General features: G+C 45.0%; 1 protein-coding gene across 5 annotated transcripts in view; it reads right to left on the bottom strand.

Moving 5' to 3' along the window:
• The window catches only part of SLC4A4 (solute carrier family 4 member 4), a 204,226-nt gene that overhangs the window by 60,911 nt on the left and 127,226 nt on the right, over positions 1–16,089 (bottom strand). For 4 of the 5 annotated variants that reach the window (XM_077933740.1, XM_077933741.1, XM_077933742.1 and 1 more), the window contains exon 7: positions 7,595–7,671. In XM_077933740.1, coding sequence (XP_077789866.1) covers positions 7,595–7,671 — 77 coding nt within the window. Of the gene's footprint in view, positions 1–7,594; positions 7,672–9,028; positions 11,704–16,089 lie in introns of those variants that run through there. The other variant, XM_077933743.1, reaches the window with a different exon arrangement.

The following is a 16,089-nucleotide window of genomic DNA, read 5'->3' on the forward strand; positions in this document are numbered from 1 at the left end:
CTTGTACACATGCACACATACACACACAGCAAGAAATGTTGACTCAATAGGCATTGATTGGGATTTTATGAAATTCACCCAGTGTCCAAATATACCATGCACCTCTGGGTGCATGTTTGCAGTAATAGCATAACACAGATAATGAAATATGGGGGGCAGGGTTTGAATTAAGACAAATGTGTTGCAATTTATACATACAAGCAAAACAGGCAACTCTGACATGGTGAAGGAACTAGGATGGCAAGCAGACGAGGGCAATTAAGGAATATCAAAAGCACTGGGATTTCCCTTGCTTGAATACCTTTATAGACAAAAGCATTTCCCTCCTATCTATCCCAGCTAAAAGTGTATATTACTACAATACAACAATATCATTCCAGATTAACTGTTATAGTTTCTACCCCAAAAAAATCCTGGGAATTTTATTTTGTGAGGATTCTCTGTTAGAGACTGGTACACTCGCCCTCTCAGAGCTACAATTCTCAGAGTGCCCAGGGCAAAGGAAACAGCTGTTTGTCTGATAAGAACATACGAAGAGCTTTCCCCCTTAAAGTGGACTTAAAAGCCTAAACTGAGCCTATAGCGGGCTTGAACTGAAAGCTAAGAGTGGATGTTTACTCTGCGATGGGTGCTCCAAGTTCTTTGCAACATCCACACGGCATCGCTGGCATCAGAATGCCAATTCCATTTCTCACTGCCCCTTCTAATCCAGAGTTACCCTTCCACAGATAATCCAATACATTACACCATGGGTAGGCAAACTAAGGCCCGGGGGCTGGATCCAGCCCAATCGCCTTCTAAATCTAGCCCACGGACGGTCCGGGAATCAACGTGTATTTATATGAGTAGAATGTGTGCTTTTATTTAAAATGTGTCTCTGGGTTATTTGTGGGGCATAGGAATTCATTCATTTCCCCCCCCAAAAAAAAAACTATAGTCGCGCCCCCCCCCCAAGGTCTGAGGGACAGTGGACCAGCCCCCTGCTGAAAAAGGTTGCTGACCCCTGCATTACACACACACGAAAATACTGTTCCCAATGGTGCGTTTGCAGATTTGGGGGGAAGATGGGTGCTAGCTGCTGAACACAAAGCCTTGTGACTCTCCGTGGAGGGGAATTAGCTCCAGCGGTAGACCACTCACTTAGCATGAACCAACAGGAATGATTAATGGAGCCTTCCCCACTCTTCCTTTTTTGGGGGGAGATGACCCATTGCTTAGCAATAAAGCACATGGTATGCATAGATTCTCCTGGCCCCTGACATTATAAGTTAACATGGTCAGTTAGAAGGGGGTGTAGAACCACAGAATTGTAGAATTGGAAGGGAGCATGATCTAGTCCAACCCCCGGCAAGGCAGGAAACTTAGCTGAAGCGTCCATGACAGATGTGATTTGAGACTTTTCTCTGCCTGGCGTACTGGAGAGTTTCTGCAAGTCAGTGTAGACAACACTGGGCTAGATGGCTAATAGTGCGACTTGGCAACAGGCAGCTTTCTATATCCCTCCTCCTCTCCATCCCAGTAACATCTAGCAATACAAACATAGCATTGTAACCTCACTCTGCTGCGAATTCCCCCATGCCTAGAGGAGCTGCTGCTTTTGATGACTGGCAGATGCATTCAGTGTGGAAGCACCTGGAGACTCCCAATCTTAAATGACCACAAAGTGAGTGGGCATTACTCGAGGCACTTGGCTTCTTCTCAGACCAGAAAACGGGACATTTTCTGTAGATCTCTGGCCCCCACTTTTATTTCATTTGGGTGTTAAGGAGTTACTGTGCCTGTTTGAGAGGAGTGGGATCTGTTGCTACGTCTGTGCTGCTTTAAGGGTAAAGGTAAAGGGGACCCCTGACCATTAGGTCCAGTCGTGACCGACTCTGGGGTTGCAGTGCTCATCTTGCTTTATTGGCCAAGGGAGCCGGCGTACAGCTTCCGGGTCATCTGGCCAGCATGACTAAGCTGCTTCTGGCGAACCAGAGCAGCTCACGGAAATGTCGTTTACCTTCCCGCCGGAGCGGTACCTATTTATCTACTTGCAGTTTGATGTGCTTTCGAACTGCTAGGTTGGCAGGAGCAGGGACCGAGCAACAGGAGCTCACCCCGTTGCGAGGATTCAAACCGCCGACCTTCTGATCGGCAAGTCCTAGGCTCTGTGGTTTAACCCACAGCGCCACCCACGTCCCTGCTTTAGTGCTGCTTTAATAAGACTTTTAAACTTGCTTTCTACTTTTAAGCTACAGTCTTCTAGACGCAGCAGACTGTCAAATTCAAATAAGTTGGTTAAAAAACAACAACCCAACAACAAGATCAAGTAGCTGCCTGCTCTTTATTATCTTTTATGTCAAGTATGAGGACAGGGGGAGCCTCGAGGCAGGTTAGGTGGCTCAGGAAGAGCTCCTGAGGTCATGGGGCTGCTGAGGAAAGAGGCATGCAGAGCTTCCAAGTCACGCTATGAGCAGCGCATGCAGAAAACACAGCAGCCTACCATATAGTATACAACCAGGCCTGGATCTGAACACAGAAGAGAAACCAAGGCAAGGGTTGCAGGGACCTGTATCTCTCCTATCATGAACTCACCATTGTTATGGCTTGGCGCCAAAGGCATTACTCAGCTCTGCTCTGAAATATCCAGTGTATCAGAAGAGCTGGAGGTGGGATGGAAATCCCAGATATCTAACCACCTGGCTTCCTAGGAATTTGATGCAGGCACTGAGGAATGTGAAGAATTTGGAATGTCCAAGCTATAATTCATAGGAAGCTCTATGGAAATTTCACAGCTGCACCCTGCGTTCCATTCCCTCTTCATTTCTCTCTGCTTTCTCTTTGTTGTTGTTGTTTAGTCATTTAGTCGTGTCCGACTCTTCGTGACCCCATGGACCAGAGCACGCCAGGCACCTCTGTCCTCCACTACCTCCCGCAGTTTGGTCAAACTCATGCTGGTAACCTCGAAAACACTATCCAACCATCTCATCCTCTGTCACCCCCTTCTCCTTGTGCCCTCCATCTTTCCCAACATCAGGGTCTTTTCCAGGGAGTCTTCCCTTCTCATGAGGTGACCAAAGTATTGGAGCCTCAGCTTCACAATCTGTCCTTCCAGTGAGCACTCAGGGCTGATTTCCTTCAGAATGGAGAGGTTTGATCTCCTTGCAGTCCATGGGACTCTCAAGAGTCTCCTCCAGCACCAGAATTCAAAAGCATCAATTCTTCGGTGATCAGCCTTCTTTATGTTCCAGCTCTCACTTCCATACATCACTACTGGGAAATCCATGGCTTTAACTATACGCTGCTTTCTCTATTGTCCCTTTTACACCTGACACTCTTAGTTCAGAGATGTAAAAGCCACCATGAAACATCCTGACAACACATCTTCTGAAATTTTGCTTGACTGGCTTCCCTTCAAACAGCTGTCAAAGCAAAAAGGTGCGCTCTCCCTCCTGCACCAGAGTCCTCTCTGGGTCTGCCTTTCTCTACTTGGTGCCCTCCGCCGAGGTGGGGCAAGGCTGGTCTAGGGTGAATCCAGGTCACCACGGCAATCAGATATGGTAATTAGGATAGCCCCAGCAACGGGGAAGGTTAAACAATCGCCAGCACAGACGGAAGAAAGAAAAGAGAAGCTGCAACGGGCCCTTACACAATCCATCAATGAAATGAGCTCCGAGAAGCAGGAAGTCCTGGACACATCTCTAGCAGAACCAAGCATGGGGTACACCCCCCCTCGATCCAGGCCAACTTCTTTTAAACTTTAGAATTAGTTTTGGCCAGCACCAGAGGAATGGAGAGAGAGAGAGAGAGAGAGACTTTACTGTTGATATGGAAACACAGGAGTCAGGGAAGTGCTGCAAACACTGGGGACAAGGGTTTTTTGTGTAAATCATCAAATCAATGGTCCAGCTGGCTGCACTCATCTGAACACATTATGCATCTTAAGCATGCACTTTTCCCCAAAGGCAGGGGAACCCACTTCCCTTCAATGTGCTCTGAGCGCGTTTGTAAACATCCGTGCATACTCTCCTACGGTTTCTATATGGAACTGCGTGGAGCCGAGGAGCAAGCACAGCCCCCAATGCTGCTTTACCCAAAGTTTATTGAACTTGCATGCATTTAAAATGCTAGCTGGTGTGGGGAGGAGGAGAGATGGGGGGGTGGGGGAGAAAGGTCCTTGAGATTCATCGTCCATAAGGGCTTGCCAAGGACATTTAAACAAAGCACAGAGAACTGAAAGATTTCTGCAGGGTTCTGGGAACAGCGACACCATTAAGGGAGGGTGAAAGCACTTGGAACCCAGTTTCCTGCGGAGCCTTCGCATAATCCCCAAACAGGAGGGAGTCAAGAAATAAATTTGGGGTCTTTTATGCTGGGAGATACTAGAGTCTGCTTCTGTTTTCAAACAAAACCAGATGAAGGACATTTTAAAAAAGCAGGGGTCCTATCACACGGGTCTTCTCCAGCGTGTGGACCCACATGCATGTATAAGGTAAAGGTAAAGGTACCCCTGCCCGTACAGGCCAGTCTTGACAGACTCTAGGGTTGTGCGCCCATCTCATTCAAGAGGCCGGGGGCCAGCGCTGTCCGCAGACACTTCCGGGTCACGTGGCCAGCGTGACAAAGCTGCATCTGGCGAACCAGCGCAGCACACGGAAACACCGTTTACCTTCCCGCTAGTAAGCAGTCCCTATTTATCTACTTGCACCCGGGGGTGCTTTCAAACTGCTAGGTTGGCAGGCGCTGGGACCGAGCGACGGGAGCGCACCCCGCCATGGGATACATGGGGAAACTGTATTCCATGGCTATAGCCCTCACTGGCTTGTATCCAGCACTGCTGTAGCACCAACAGACACCCAGTTAGGCAACTGGACTGCCCAAGGCAACAAAAATGCATCTCCAGCAACTTCCGAACGGCCCTGGGTGCTTTTTAAATAAATAAATAAGGCCCTACTGGAACACAGATTAACCTGAGTCCTGGTTACTGTCTTACCATACTGCTGACTGTAACATTCTCATTTATGACATTGCATAACTGAGTCCGCTATTCTGATACCACACAGTTGCAGGTTGTTCACACTAGAAATCCCAGGGTCACTAAAAGAAATGGAAACGCTATTTTCTGGACATGAGCAAAGTGGCTGAACCCATAAACAGAAAACATGGTCGGGGTAGATTGATTCAGTAACGGGGAGTTAAAAATCAGTGAGACAAACGCTTGCCTAAAACCACTAATATAAAGCAGTTATCCCATTGTTTAACTGATGCAGTTCCTGAATAAAGATGCATGCTAACTGGCTGTCAGAAATCATGTCGGCCTGCGGTGAAACAGAACGTTTTTAGACCCTAAGTTCAGCTGACACGGAATACACAAACCTTTCGGAACACAGAATCATCTGCCTAGAGATGAAGGAGGCAATTTGAGATTATTTTTACTCTCTGTGTACACGTGCGAAGGAACCAAGCAAGACCACTTACTAGATGACCAAAATTATGGGGCGATACCTAATGTCATATGGGACGCAGGTGGCGCTGTGGGTTAAACCACAGAGCCTAGGACTTGCCGATCAGAAGGTCGGCGGTTCGAATCCCTGCAACGGGGTGAGCTCCCGTTGCTCGGTCCCTGCTCCTGCCAACCTAGCAGTTCAAAAGCACGTCAAAGTGCAAGTAGATAAATAGGTACCACTCTGGCGGGAAGGTAAACAGTGTTTCCGTGCGCTGCTCTGGTTCACCAGAAGCGGCTTAGTCATGCTGGCCACATGACCAGGAAGCTGTATGCCAGCTCCCTCGGCCAGTAAAGCGAGATGAGCACTGCAACCCCAAAGTCGTCCACGACTGGACCTAACGGTCAGGGGTCCCTTTACCTTTGCCTAATGTCATACAAGTATAGTTATGCTCATGTAACAGGTCTTTCCCCATCCTGTCCTCTCCCATCATGCACCCTGGGTCTTTTCTGGATGGTCCCACAAACCTACAGAGAAAAATTTGAGGGTGTGGAGGGCAGGGGGCTGCAGAGGAGAGAAGTGGAGAGCTCCGTTGCACAACTTAAAATATTCTGTGCAGTTGAAAGAGCAGCGATGGATTGAGCAAAGCAGGGTTTCTAGATGAGCTGGGAAGTAAGCACAGAGTATATTTAACTGCCACTATATAGACGAGCGCTGCGTGGACCTAATCCCCACCCTCTGCAGTCGATGGGATTTAAATGATTTAACATGAAGTGAATAGGGACCTCAGTGTCCGTTCTGTTTGGCTGACTGTCATAAATAGCCATAGCTTCCTACAATGAAACATGACCTATTAGGGTAGGTCAGATGAGTGTCTTTGCTCAGTTTTATCGCTTTCTCTGTTTGAGGAAGAATGGGTTTCCATCCTGATGCAAATAAGGTTGTCATGGGCATAAGGATAATAATAAGGAAAATAAAAACAATGAGGAAACTTCAGTATATCAGCACATACTACCCCACCCTCTAGCCTCCGGTGGACAAAAAAGCAAAACAAAACAAGAGAGTGATACAGCTCTCCAATTTTTCGGTATTTATTTTCTGAACAGAATGGCATTTCAAAACAAAGCCTTGAGGATTGTCAAACTTGTAGGAAGCACAGCAAACTAATGAATGCAAGCCATTCAGCTGTCATGGAAAAGACAAAGGTCTTTTCATCTACCTCAAGATGCCACTAAATAATGTATTATTCCCTTGCTGCACTTAGATTGACTTCTCTCTCTCTCTCTCTCTCTCTCTATATATATATATAAGCGCACAAATATCACCTGAATCTGTCTGGTGTGAGACAGAATTTGATCAGCATGATCAAATCGACACCCTCACCCACCCACCCTATCAAAATGATTTCTTTGTCAACTTTATGAGATTAACAAAACCATTTTGCAGTACTTCAGCTCACTAGGATCTTGCTAAGTGTGTGTGTGTGTGTGTGTGTGTGTGTGTGTGTGTGTGTTGGGATGGATGGGAGGAATTGGTGTTGAACTTGGGATAGGATTCCTCAGAGCTCTGGGGTGGAGGGCTCTAAGTTGTCAAATGCCGGTGTAACATACAACAAAAAACTACAACTGATTACACACACATAAACAAAACAGGCCAATCGAACTTTTCCATCATTTGGTAAACCTTGTTTATCTTCACCTCAGCGTTGTTCTTGCTCCTTGTCTTAGTTAAGAATGATTTTTTTAAAAAAGCGATTGATAATTAAGAAATTTGAATGCAAGCAAGAGTATGAGGGAAGGGCAGCAATGGGGAGTGAATTTAGACCTGCAACACCACTTGCATTTGACCTCCTTATGTGAAAGATAGAGGAAAAACTCTAGAAATTAAGAGCTTTCTTCTCCAACAGGAAAGGGCAGGCTTGCTTGCTTTGGCCTATTAAAAAGCTGGAAGAATTCTGCAGGATCTCTTGGGCAAAGTGATAAACCACCAAGTCAGGAGCCTTCAACTCAACACTGGCAATAAGACGATAGCCTCTTGAAACAGCCAGTGCTTTAAAAATTGCAACTGCTCCCGTTTTCCTTTCATCCTAACGTGCTCATCTCCTCCTGAGCATCACATTCTTTCCTGGTACATCTTTGCAAGGAAATGATGATCAGGAATTCCAGACTTACCTGCTCTTTGTCAGGTTTGTCAGAGATGTCGTTCAAACTAGAGGAAGTCAGGTTTCTGTGCGTCATGGCTGGGCTGCCTGCAAGAACAAGACCAAGGTCAGTTAAAACACCGTTTGCTAAGGGACACACAGAGACTCGGGCCACAGCAATACCCGAGCAAGGCAGTTTGCCAATTACATGAAAGGGTGGTTGAAAGCTCAATATAAGACGGCTGCTATCTGCTAAAGCAAGTACCAACACCAAGCAATGGCAGAATACATGTATATATGGCAGTCTCTTTTATCCTCAACAATTTCATTTGGAGAAATTCTAGATTCTTCCCACTTGACTCATAGTTGTTTAATTTTGGCTGGATTCCATTAAGATCGCAACTGGCCAGCCAGGAGACTTCACTAACATTTGAAAAGTTATGTTTTCAGAGGCCTTGATCAGAAAACTTTGAACTTTTATGTACATCTAAACCAAAAGCTGACAGAAAGAAGGGATGAAAGATTTGCTCAATCTACTAACTGAAGGTGATGCAAGAAGCAGCATGTTGACTGAGCTACAGATTTAGGCTCAACATGAGGGTAAAACAAAAACATCCTGATTTGCTTAGCTGGGGGCACGTAATAATCCCATGGAGGCTCCCTTCATCTTCAGCTTGTTTTTGCCTCTGAGTCACATAAAGAACATGCAAAATAAATAAGAGGGTAAAATCGATTACAGAGCTTGTGCATGTAGTGCTTCCATGTTGGGTTGAGCTATGGTCCAAACCTCTATTCAGGCACGACTTGATAGAATTAACAAGTCACCAGGCAACATCCTTAATCACTGCATTAGTGAGGGAAACTGAATTGTAACTCTTCATATGTGATAAACCTTCACCACCACTGCAAGGAAATTATCAGGTCATGTACGCTAGGAAACCTGGTCAGTTCAGTTCAGTAGCATCATGGAAATCAGGTCCTACACCCCAACTTTGCAGCTGTCCTGCACTGAACTGACATAGATACGACGTCAAACAGAGGTTTGGGGCCAGGCTACAGCCAAGGGCAGTTCTACCTGAACGTCTAGTTCTGAGTCCTTGAGGTCAGCGAGTTTGGAGAGCAGTGGAATTAAGACTGGCTTGTAGCAACCACGTGGTATGGCTCTGTTGACCAGACTAAACTAGAAGGATGGTTTTGGGGTACTTAGTCTGCCCGCCAGTCAAATGTTGTTGCATTCCCCTATCCTTACAGTCTGCAGAAGCATCTTAGCTCATAGAGTTTCTGGTTCAAGGATAGGGTCAGTTGTCCCCATGCAAAGATGTATTTTGGAGCTTTAATTCCTTGGAAGGCCACCATTTTTGCATGTCGTCGTTATCTCCAGATTGATCCCCCGACACACAACCACACCCCCTTCATGCACACCGTTTCCCTGGAAAGTGCAACTCCCTTCCCGTCATCCACTTACTTAGCCATCCCACGCTGGGGCTGCGCTGCACCCGGATTTCATCATCCAACGTGCGGGTTGCTAGGCAGGGCACAGAACTCTCAAGCGGGCTGCGGGCTTTAGAGTCGCAAGCAGGAGGAAGAGCACGCATTCGAGAGCAGCAGCAAGGAAGAGGAAGAGGAGGAGGAGGAAGACAGCAGAGTTAAGGCAGAGGAGAAAGAGAAAGGCCAAAGCAACTGCAGAAGCAAGAGAGTTAAGACAGAAAAGCATTCAGACACTCGTGTTAACACACCACAGAGAGCTACGCACATCTGCAGGTCAATTAGAGACCGTTCCAACACCAGGTTTTGCCAGCTTTTGGCAGCCGTGCACTTGTAGAAAACGTGGCACTGAGTGCATTTTCAGTGTTTTGTAATATTTGCCCTTTTGCAACCCTCAAACGTGAAGGACGTCTGTATATACATATGTTAAACACTCAAAATAGAAGGAGAAAGAGGAAATGGCAAGGTGCAAACACATAATCGCCACAACTTACTCAGATTCAATCCAGGAAACTAGTTCAATTGGGTGGCTCATTCATACAAATATCCCCCCCCCCCCCACTAATGAAGATCCGGAAGCTAACCTCTGGGAATGAGCCCTAGGCTGAAAAATATTACCTCTGAGTGTCAGTACCGTATTGTATCCTAGCAATCAAACAGACACATGCTGGCTGGGGTTGATGTGAGTTGATACCTGAGCACTGAAAGTTAAATGCTCACTTATGGCAGCATCTGTTTGTTGATCTATGTAGAGATGTAAGGACATTAAGCAAGATCACTCACTTCAAGCTGAAATAGTCGTTTGTGGGAGAAATAGTGTCTTTCCATGACATCGGAAGTGAATGTCTATGTAAGTTTTGCTGTCCAAGTGTAAATACTCCTAGTTTGCCCAATGATGAATGTATTACATGGGCTGCAAAGTCCTATTTTGCCACCAATGGATTCAAGTTACAAGAAAGGAGATTCCGACTAAACATCAGGAGGAACTTCCTGACAGTAAGAGATGTTTGACAGTGGAATGGGCTCCCTTAGGGGGTTGTGGACTCTCCTTCCCTGGAGGTTTCTAAGCAGAGGTTGGATGACCAGCCATCTCTCATGGATGCTTTAGCTGAGATTCTTGCATTGCAGAGGGTTGGACTAGATGACCCTTGGGGTCCCTCCAACTCTAGCATTCTGTGAATGGGATACCTTCTGAACACCTACGTCCCATGAAGCAAAGAAGAGGTTGTCGAATGCTTCTGTGGCTTAACGCTTTGTAAATAACCGCAGCAAATTCTGCAACCAAAGGTCATAACAGGTGGCCAAATCTTTTGCTGTCACTGGATTGTCACCCGCATCCTGACAACGGTACCCAGAAAACATCTGAAGAATTTAGAAAGAAAGCGGCTTCTTTGGCTGTTACTCACAGCCAACATGCACAACAATGGGGGGGGGGGGGCGGGGAGAGAATGTATTCCATTTTGTAACACTTCAAATAACGTGCCAATGATTTGCATCACCTGGAGAAACGTCTCTTCTTTCACACACCCTTCCCCTTCTGTTCCTCTTTCTACTCTCATTATTTCTAAACTCTGCTGATGCATTATTCAGCTACTTGGAATAACCTGAATGACACTTAAAGGAATAAAACCCCATTGTTCTGTCCAACAACACGCCTTATTGTCAACTGCGGCCTCAATGCATTTTTAACAACTTTCAGTTTGAATAAGTAATTGTGATGAATAAATGATAAATTCTATGTTTCCAAACCATTGTTTTATCCTAAAGGGTAGCAGTGAGATCAAAAATAATTTCTAGCATGGCTACTAGCTCAGCTTTTAAGGCATTTCTCTTTGAATCAATATTTGGGAGGAATGTCCTCAGGTCAATAGCTCAAGCTGTTGGCTTCTGACTGAACTACACCAACCCAAAGCCCTGCTCTGTTCACCTGCCATACCATAGCCCAGTGTTTCTCAAAATTGAGACTCCAGGTGTTGTTGAACTATAGCTCCCATCATCCCTTACCATTGATCCAGCCAGCCAGGGATGATGGGAATTGTCATCCAACAACAGCTGGAGATCCAGGTTTGAGAAACACTGCCATGGCCAATACAGAAGACCCATAGGGCCAGTCGTGTCCCAAAGGACTATAATGCCTGAGTCCACAGTAACTTACTAGTTCTGTTCCCAGACCCTCAGATTCTTGGTTCAAGGCCCACCAGAGTCTCAGCAAGCCTTTTCTGAATTATCTCTGCCTCTCCTTGCTAGCAGCTGTTCTACCAGTGCTACTGAGCATGCCCACGTAATTCAATGAGCCGGTTCACATGTAACACTAAACCATGGTTTAGCTGCACTGTTGTGCACAAGCTAGAACCAGCCTAAGCAAAGTCTTGAGCTTCTGAACTCCCCTCTTTTCCTCCTCTGCAGCCAGAATTTGGTTTCTCTAATCCTGGGTTGTTGTTACATACAAAATAAGAAACTGAAGGGTTGTTGGAATCAGCAAAACACAGGTATTGTAGTCCGTTTGTTTAGAAAAGGACTAGAGTTTGTTTTAAACCTCAGTGTCTGGTTCATACAGAACAAGCAGCCAACATTCTTTTAAAATAAAACTAAACATCAGAAGATTCTCCTACTGGTCATTCCACACAAGAGGAGCTTGTTGCCATATTTCAAACAGTGAAAAGTTTGTTGCTTTTTGCAGAGAAAAAAGGCCATTTTTGAGCCAACACGGGCTGCCAAACGTCTGGGTTTTCCCAGACATTTTACCGATTTCCACCCAGACACTGTAAGAGACAGCAGCATTCCGGATATGTCCGTGAAATTCTGGACATATGGCAACCCTAGGTTTATTCTAGCTTGTGCATGTAACACTAAACCATGGTGAGAACCAGCCCAATGAAAGTCCCACTTGAGTAAAAATATCCTTAAACCAAAATCTAAATGCTCGTTAAAGCAGTTCTTTAAATCTTCTCCCTCCCCAAATCACCTGCTACGTCAAATCCCTCGCTCCCCTCCCATCTTGTTCATCTGTTTACAGCACCGAGTTTATTGTTTGCACTATAGCAAACAAAAAGCACCAAGGAAAAGATCTGCGGGAAATATGGAGCATGCAGAAATATGCAGTATATGCAAAGCAGCCTGGAACCAAACACAAGGATTGGCAAAGAGCAGCATTTGGAGATGGACCCAGTTCTCGAACATTTGCATTGAAATACTTTCTTAACAAATAAAATATTCTAGAGTCTATGGGGTCTAAAGGACAAAGAGATGGGGTTTGGGGTGTGAGGAATGCGGAACCCAGCTTCTGCTATGGACTTGCTGCGGCAAGCAACTTTCTCCCAGACCTCAGCTTCCCATCAGTGAAGTGGGAACAACTTAGAGAATGCATTCCTCCACATGAATCTGCCAATGACATAATTCGCACGTCACACTAAGCCAAACTATAGCTTAGCGTAACTGCACTAAGAGAGGAAACTATGACCACTGCATTCCTCTCCCAGTCCTGCTGCTGCCATGGTACCTGGAGCTAAGCTTAACATGTTATCTGGACCCAGGCTCATGCTTTGTCTCACTTCAGATAAACCATAAGTTACCGTATTTTTCGCTCTATAAGACGCACCAGACCACAAGACGCACCTAGTTTTTGGAGGAGGAAAACAAGGGGGAAAATATTCTGAATCTCAGAAGCCAGAACAGCAAGAGGGATCGCTGCGCAGTGAAAGCAGCAACCCCTCTTGCTGTTCTGGCTTCTGGGATAGCTGCGCAGCCTGCATTCACTCCATAAGACACACACACTTTTCCCCTTACTTTTTAGGAGGGAAAAAGTGAGTCTTATAGAGCAAAAAATACGGTATTTAATTTCCCATCCTTCCCTATTAGGGCTGCTCTGGATAGCACTGCAGCAAGTTGGCTTCTGAAACAGTTGAATGTAGACAATGAAGACAAGCCTTGCTAAAGATGCTACTAATTTACATTAATAAGAAAATTAACAGAAGCACTTATCATTGGACAGAGTAGCCAAACATGAGATGGGTGAAACCACCTCTAGAGACAAAAAGTACACAGTGCTAGCCACATAATTCAATGAAAGCCCCACTTGCTTGGACATAAGATTTACAGTCAGAATCAATTATTGGATGCAGATTTAAACAGCATAGCTTTAGCAACAGATTTACTACAAATCACTGCATGCCAACAAATTTATAGAATATTCTAAATCAACATATATGGAATGAACCACATGGAATGCTTTCTTTTTCTCTAAAACATGAACAAGTCATCATGCAAATCAGGGTTATCTACACTGGGGAGTGAGGATTGCAACTTGTTCCCTTTGGAGGGCTGGCTTTCAATGGAAAATTTGGATCAAATGTTGCGTTTTGCATGAGTGTTTCATTTATCCATTTTATTGATCTATGTTTATTGACCATGCACATTAATGGAGCTGTACACATGAATAAAAATGAATAAATAAATCCAAGCACTCATGATGGGCCAGGAATTTAATAAACAGTATACTGTATAAAGAATTCAAAAGTTTTGTACTAGGTTGTTGAACAAGATTGAGAGATGATGTACTCGTGGAAGGTTGACCATCCATTTTACCAATTACACGATTATTTGTTTTTCTCTGATTTGCTACTTTAAATTATTCTTATCAGATACTTGGTAACATGCATATGATTTTAGGTTTGAGCCCAATCTTTTGCCTCACCCTTGTCTCATCTGTTGGGGTATGTAATTCCTTGTTGCTCAGTCTACTTGTGGAAGGCCACAGGTTTAAGTGCAGGATGTTTTTCTGTGTGCCTTCCATTTACGTGCAAAGCAGGTGTCTGCTCCACACCTGTATGCATGCTCTTGGCAACACATTGCTGCAAAGCACTTCAGACTGTTCCAAACCTTTCATATGCATAATCTTGTGATCCTTGCATCAACTCTGCAAGAACAGACTAAATGAGTCCGCAAAAATGAGTGGAAGGGCTGAGAACTCTCTCCCTCCTGAATGAGCTTGCTGCATTTCTTTGCTAGAGAGAAACCTCTCTCTTCAGCAGCTCATAAATAAGCCCCACTGGGCTCAATGGGGGCCTACTCTCCAGGAAAGTGTCACAGGATTGTGCCCTAAGGCACTTAATATCCACTAGAAAATGAATGGTAGGGCACGGACTTAAAAGCCACCTTGCTTTCTAAAGTATGGATCTTAAGAAGGCTCAGATCATGCTATGGTTCAACAAGCCAGGTCAACTGAAGTCCAACAGCCAATCTGCACATTCGCAGCAATCATATTATGCTGCCATGTTAGGTCTACCCCACTAAAGTCTGCAGATGGGAAGTTCAATAGTAAAATACTCAATAATCCCATGCATTGTAATTTCCTCGTAGAAAAGTAGCATATAAGAGCAGACTATTTTGGAAGATTTCTCCCCAGCATGCTCATTATTTTTTTTACATGCAATTCATTATTTTCTGTTCTTTGCATGGAGAGCTCTTACGCCACTTGCAGTGTTAGAATTTAAGAAGGTTCACAACAACTGGCTCTGGCTTCTGCAGAGTGCATCACACTGAAGCCAGAAATACCTGTCTCCACTCTCTCTAAATCAGCCTTCCTCAACCTGGTGCCTTCCAGATGTTTTGGAGTACAATTCCCATCATCTGGCTCAGCTGGTACATCTGTGCTGGTAGGAAATATTGTCCAAATCATCTGGATGGAGGAACCAGGCTGAAGAAGGCTGCTTTGTATACTTACCAAGAGGAATTTCCCCAACAGATAAAACATTTTGCTTATCACAGCCTTGAGCCAAGTACTTTTTATTAAAAAGATGCAACTTACCACCTGCATTCCAAGAAGGAGCACTTCTTGGAATAATAAAGTGTGGAGGGGATGAATATTCACATGTTGTAAGTTTTGTTGAGATCATATAAGAATCCATGATTCTTGGCCTTAGTGGTTCTCTCCCTCTTTTCTTCAATCAGATTATTTTTCCCTCGCATGTTGAGAAGCAAGAAAAGTCCCCTCTCATCCCAGTAGGGATGCACAGCCTTAGACAATGCTAATCCCCACAATAGACAACATCACTCAATCATGAGATTTCAGAAAACAGTGTTAACTAGGTTCCCATACACCTCCATTGTCGTATGTCTCGGTTCTCGAACGCTGAAAACCCGGAAGTAAATGCTTCTGTTTTCGAATGTTTTTCAGAACCCGAAACATGCGACGCGACTTCCACAGAGTGCAAGAAGCTCTTGCAACCAATGGGAAGCCGCGCATTGGTTTTTGAATGTTTTAGAAGCCGAATGGGCTTCCAGAACACATCGTGTTCGAGAACCGAGGTACCCCTGTAGTAATATAGATGATGATTGCTCTGTTCACCTTTTTTGCGTTTCTGAAGTTTCTCAACTCAACACTATTGAACTGTTGAACTTTTATCCCTGAGGACTAGAGAGGATCCCTCTCTTTCTAGTTAATGCACTTGTTTCCCAGAATTCTAACAAAAGCCTCTGGAGCTGGGGGGTTGGGGTGGGACCTGTCCTCTGGATATTGCTGGACTACAACCCCCATCATCCCTGATCATGGACCATGCTGGTGGGGATGATGGGCGCTGGAGTCCTACAATATCCAGAGGACTATGGGTGAGTCACCCCTCCTCACAGAGGACTATTACACAGCCCATCTGCTATTTTGCACACCGACACTCAAAATGACTTCAGGACAATTTTCACCCGCCATTACAGTCTAACACATTCTAGATAGCTCAATGTGTCATAGGCTGCATTCATGTGGCAGTTCATTCCCATTTTCCTGACGTTTCCCTAACTGCTAATTTCCACCTTCTATTTCAGCTTTCGTATGACATAAAAGCCACTCCCGGGAATATAGTGGGACATAGTGCAAGGTTAGCACTCAATTCCACATTGTTTGCAAACAGATTTTTTTTCCCTGGAAGCCAATAACATGGAAATGAGTGCCAAGCTTGTGTTCCATTTCTGGAAGTTGATTTTACACCACATGAACGTTCCAATATAATGAGATAAATTAAATGTCAGGGAAACGGGATGAGCTGCTGT

Source organism: Podarcis muralis, chromosome 9 (assembly GCF_964188315.1).
Source record: "Podarcis muralis chromosome 9, rPodMur119.hap1.1, whole genome shotgun sequence".
Taxonomy (NCBI): domain Eukaryota; kingdom Metazoa; phylum Chordata; class Lepidosauria; order Squamata; family Lacertidae; genus Podarcis; species Podarcis muralis.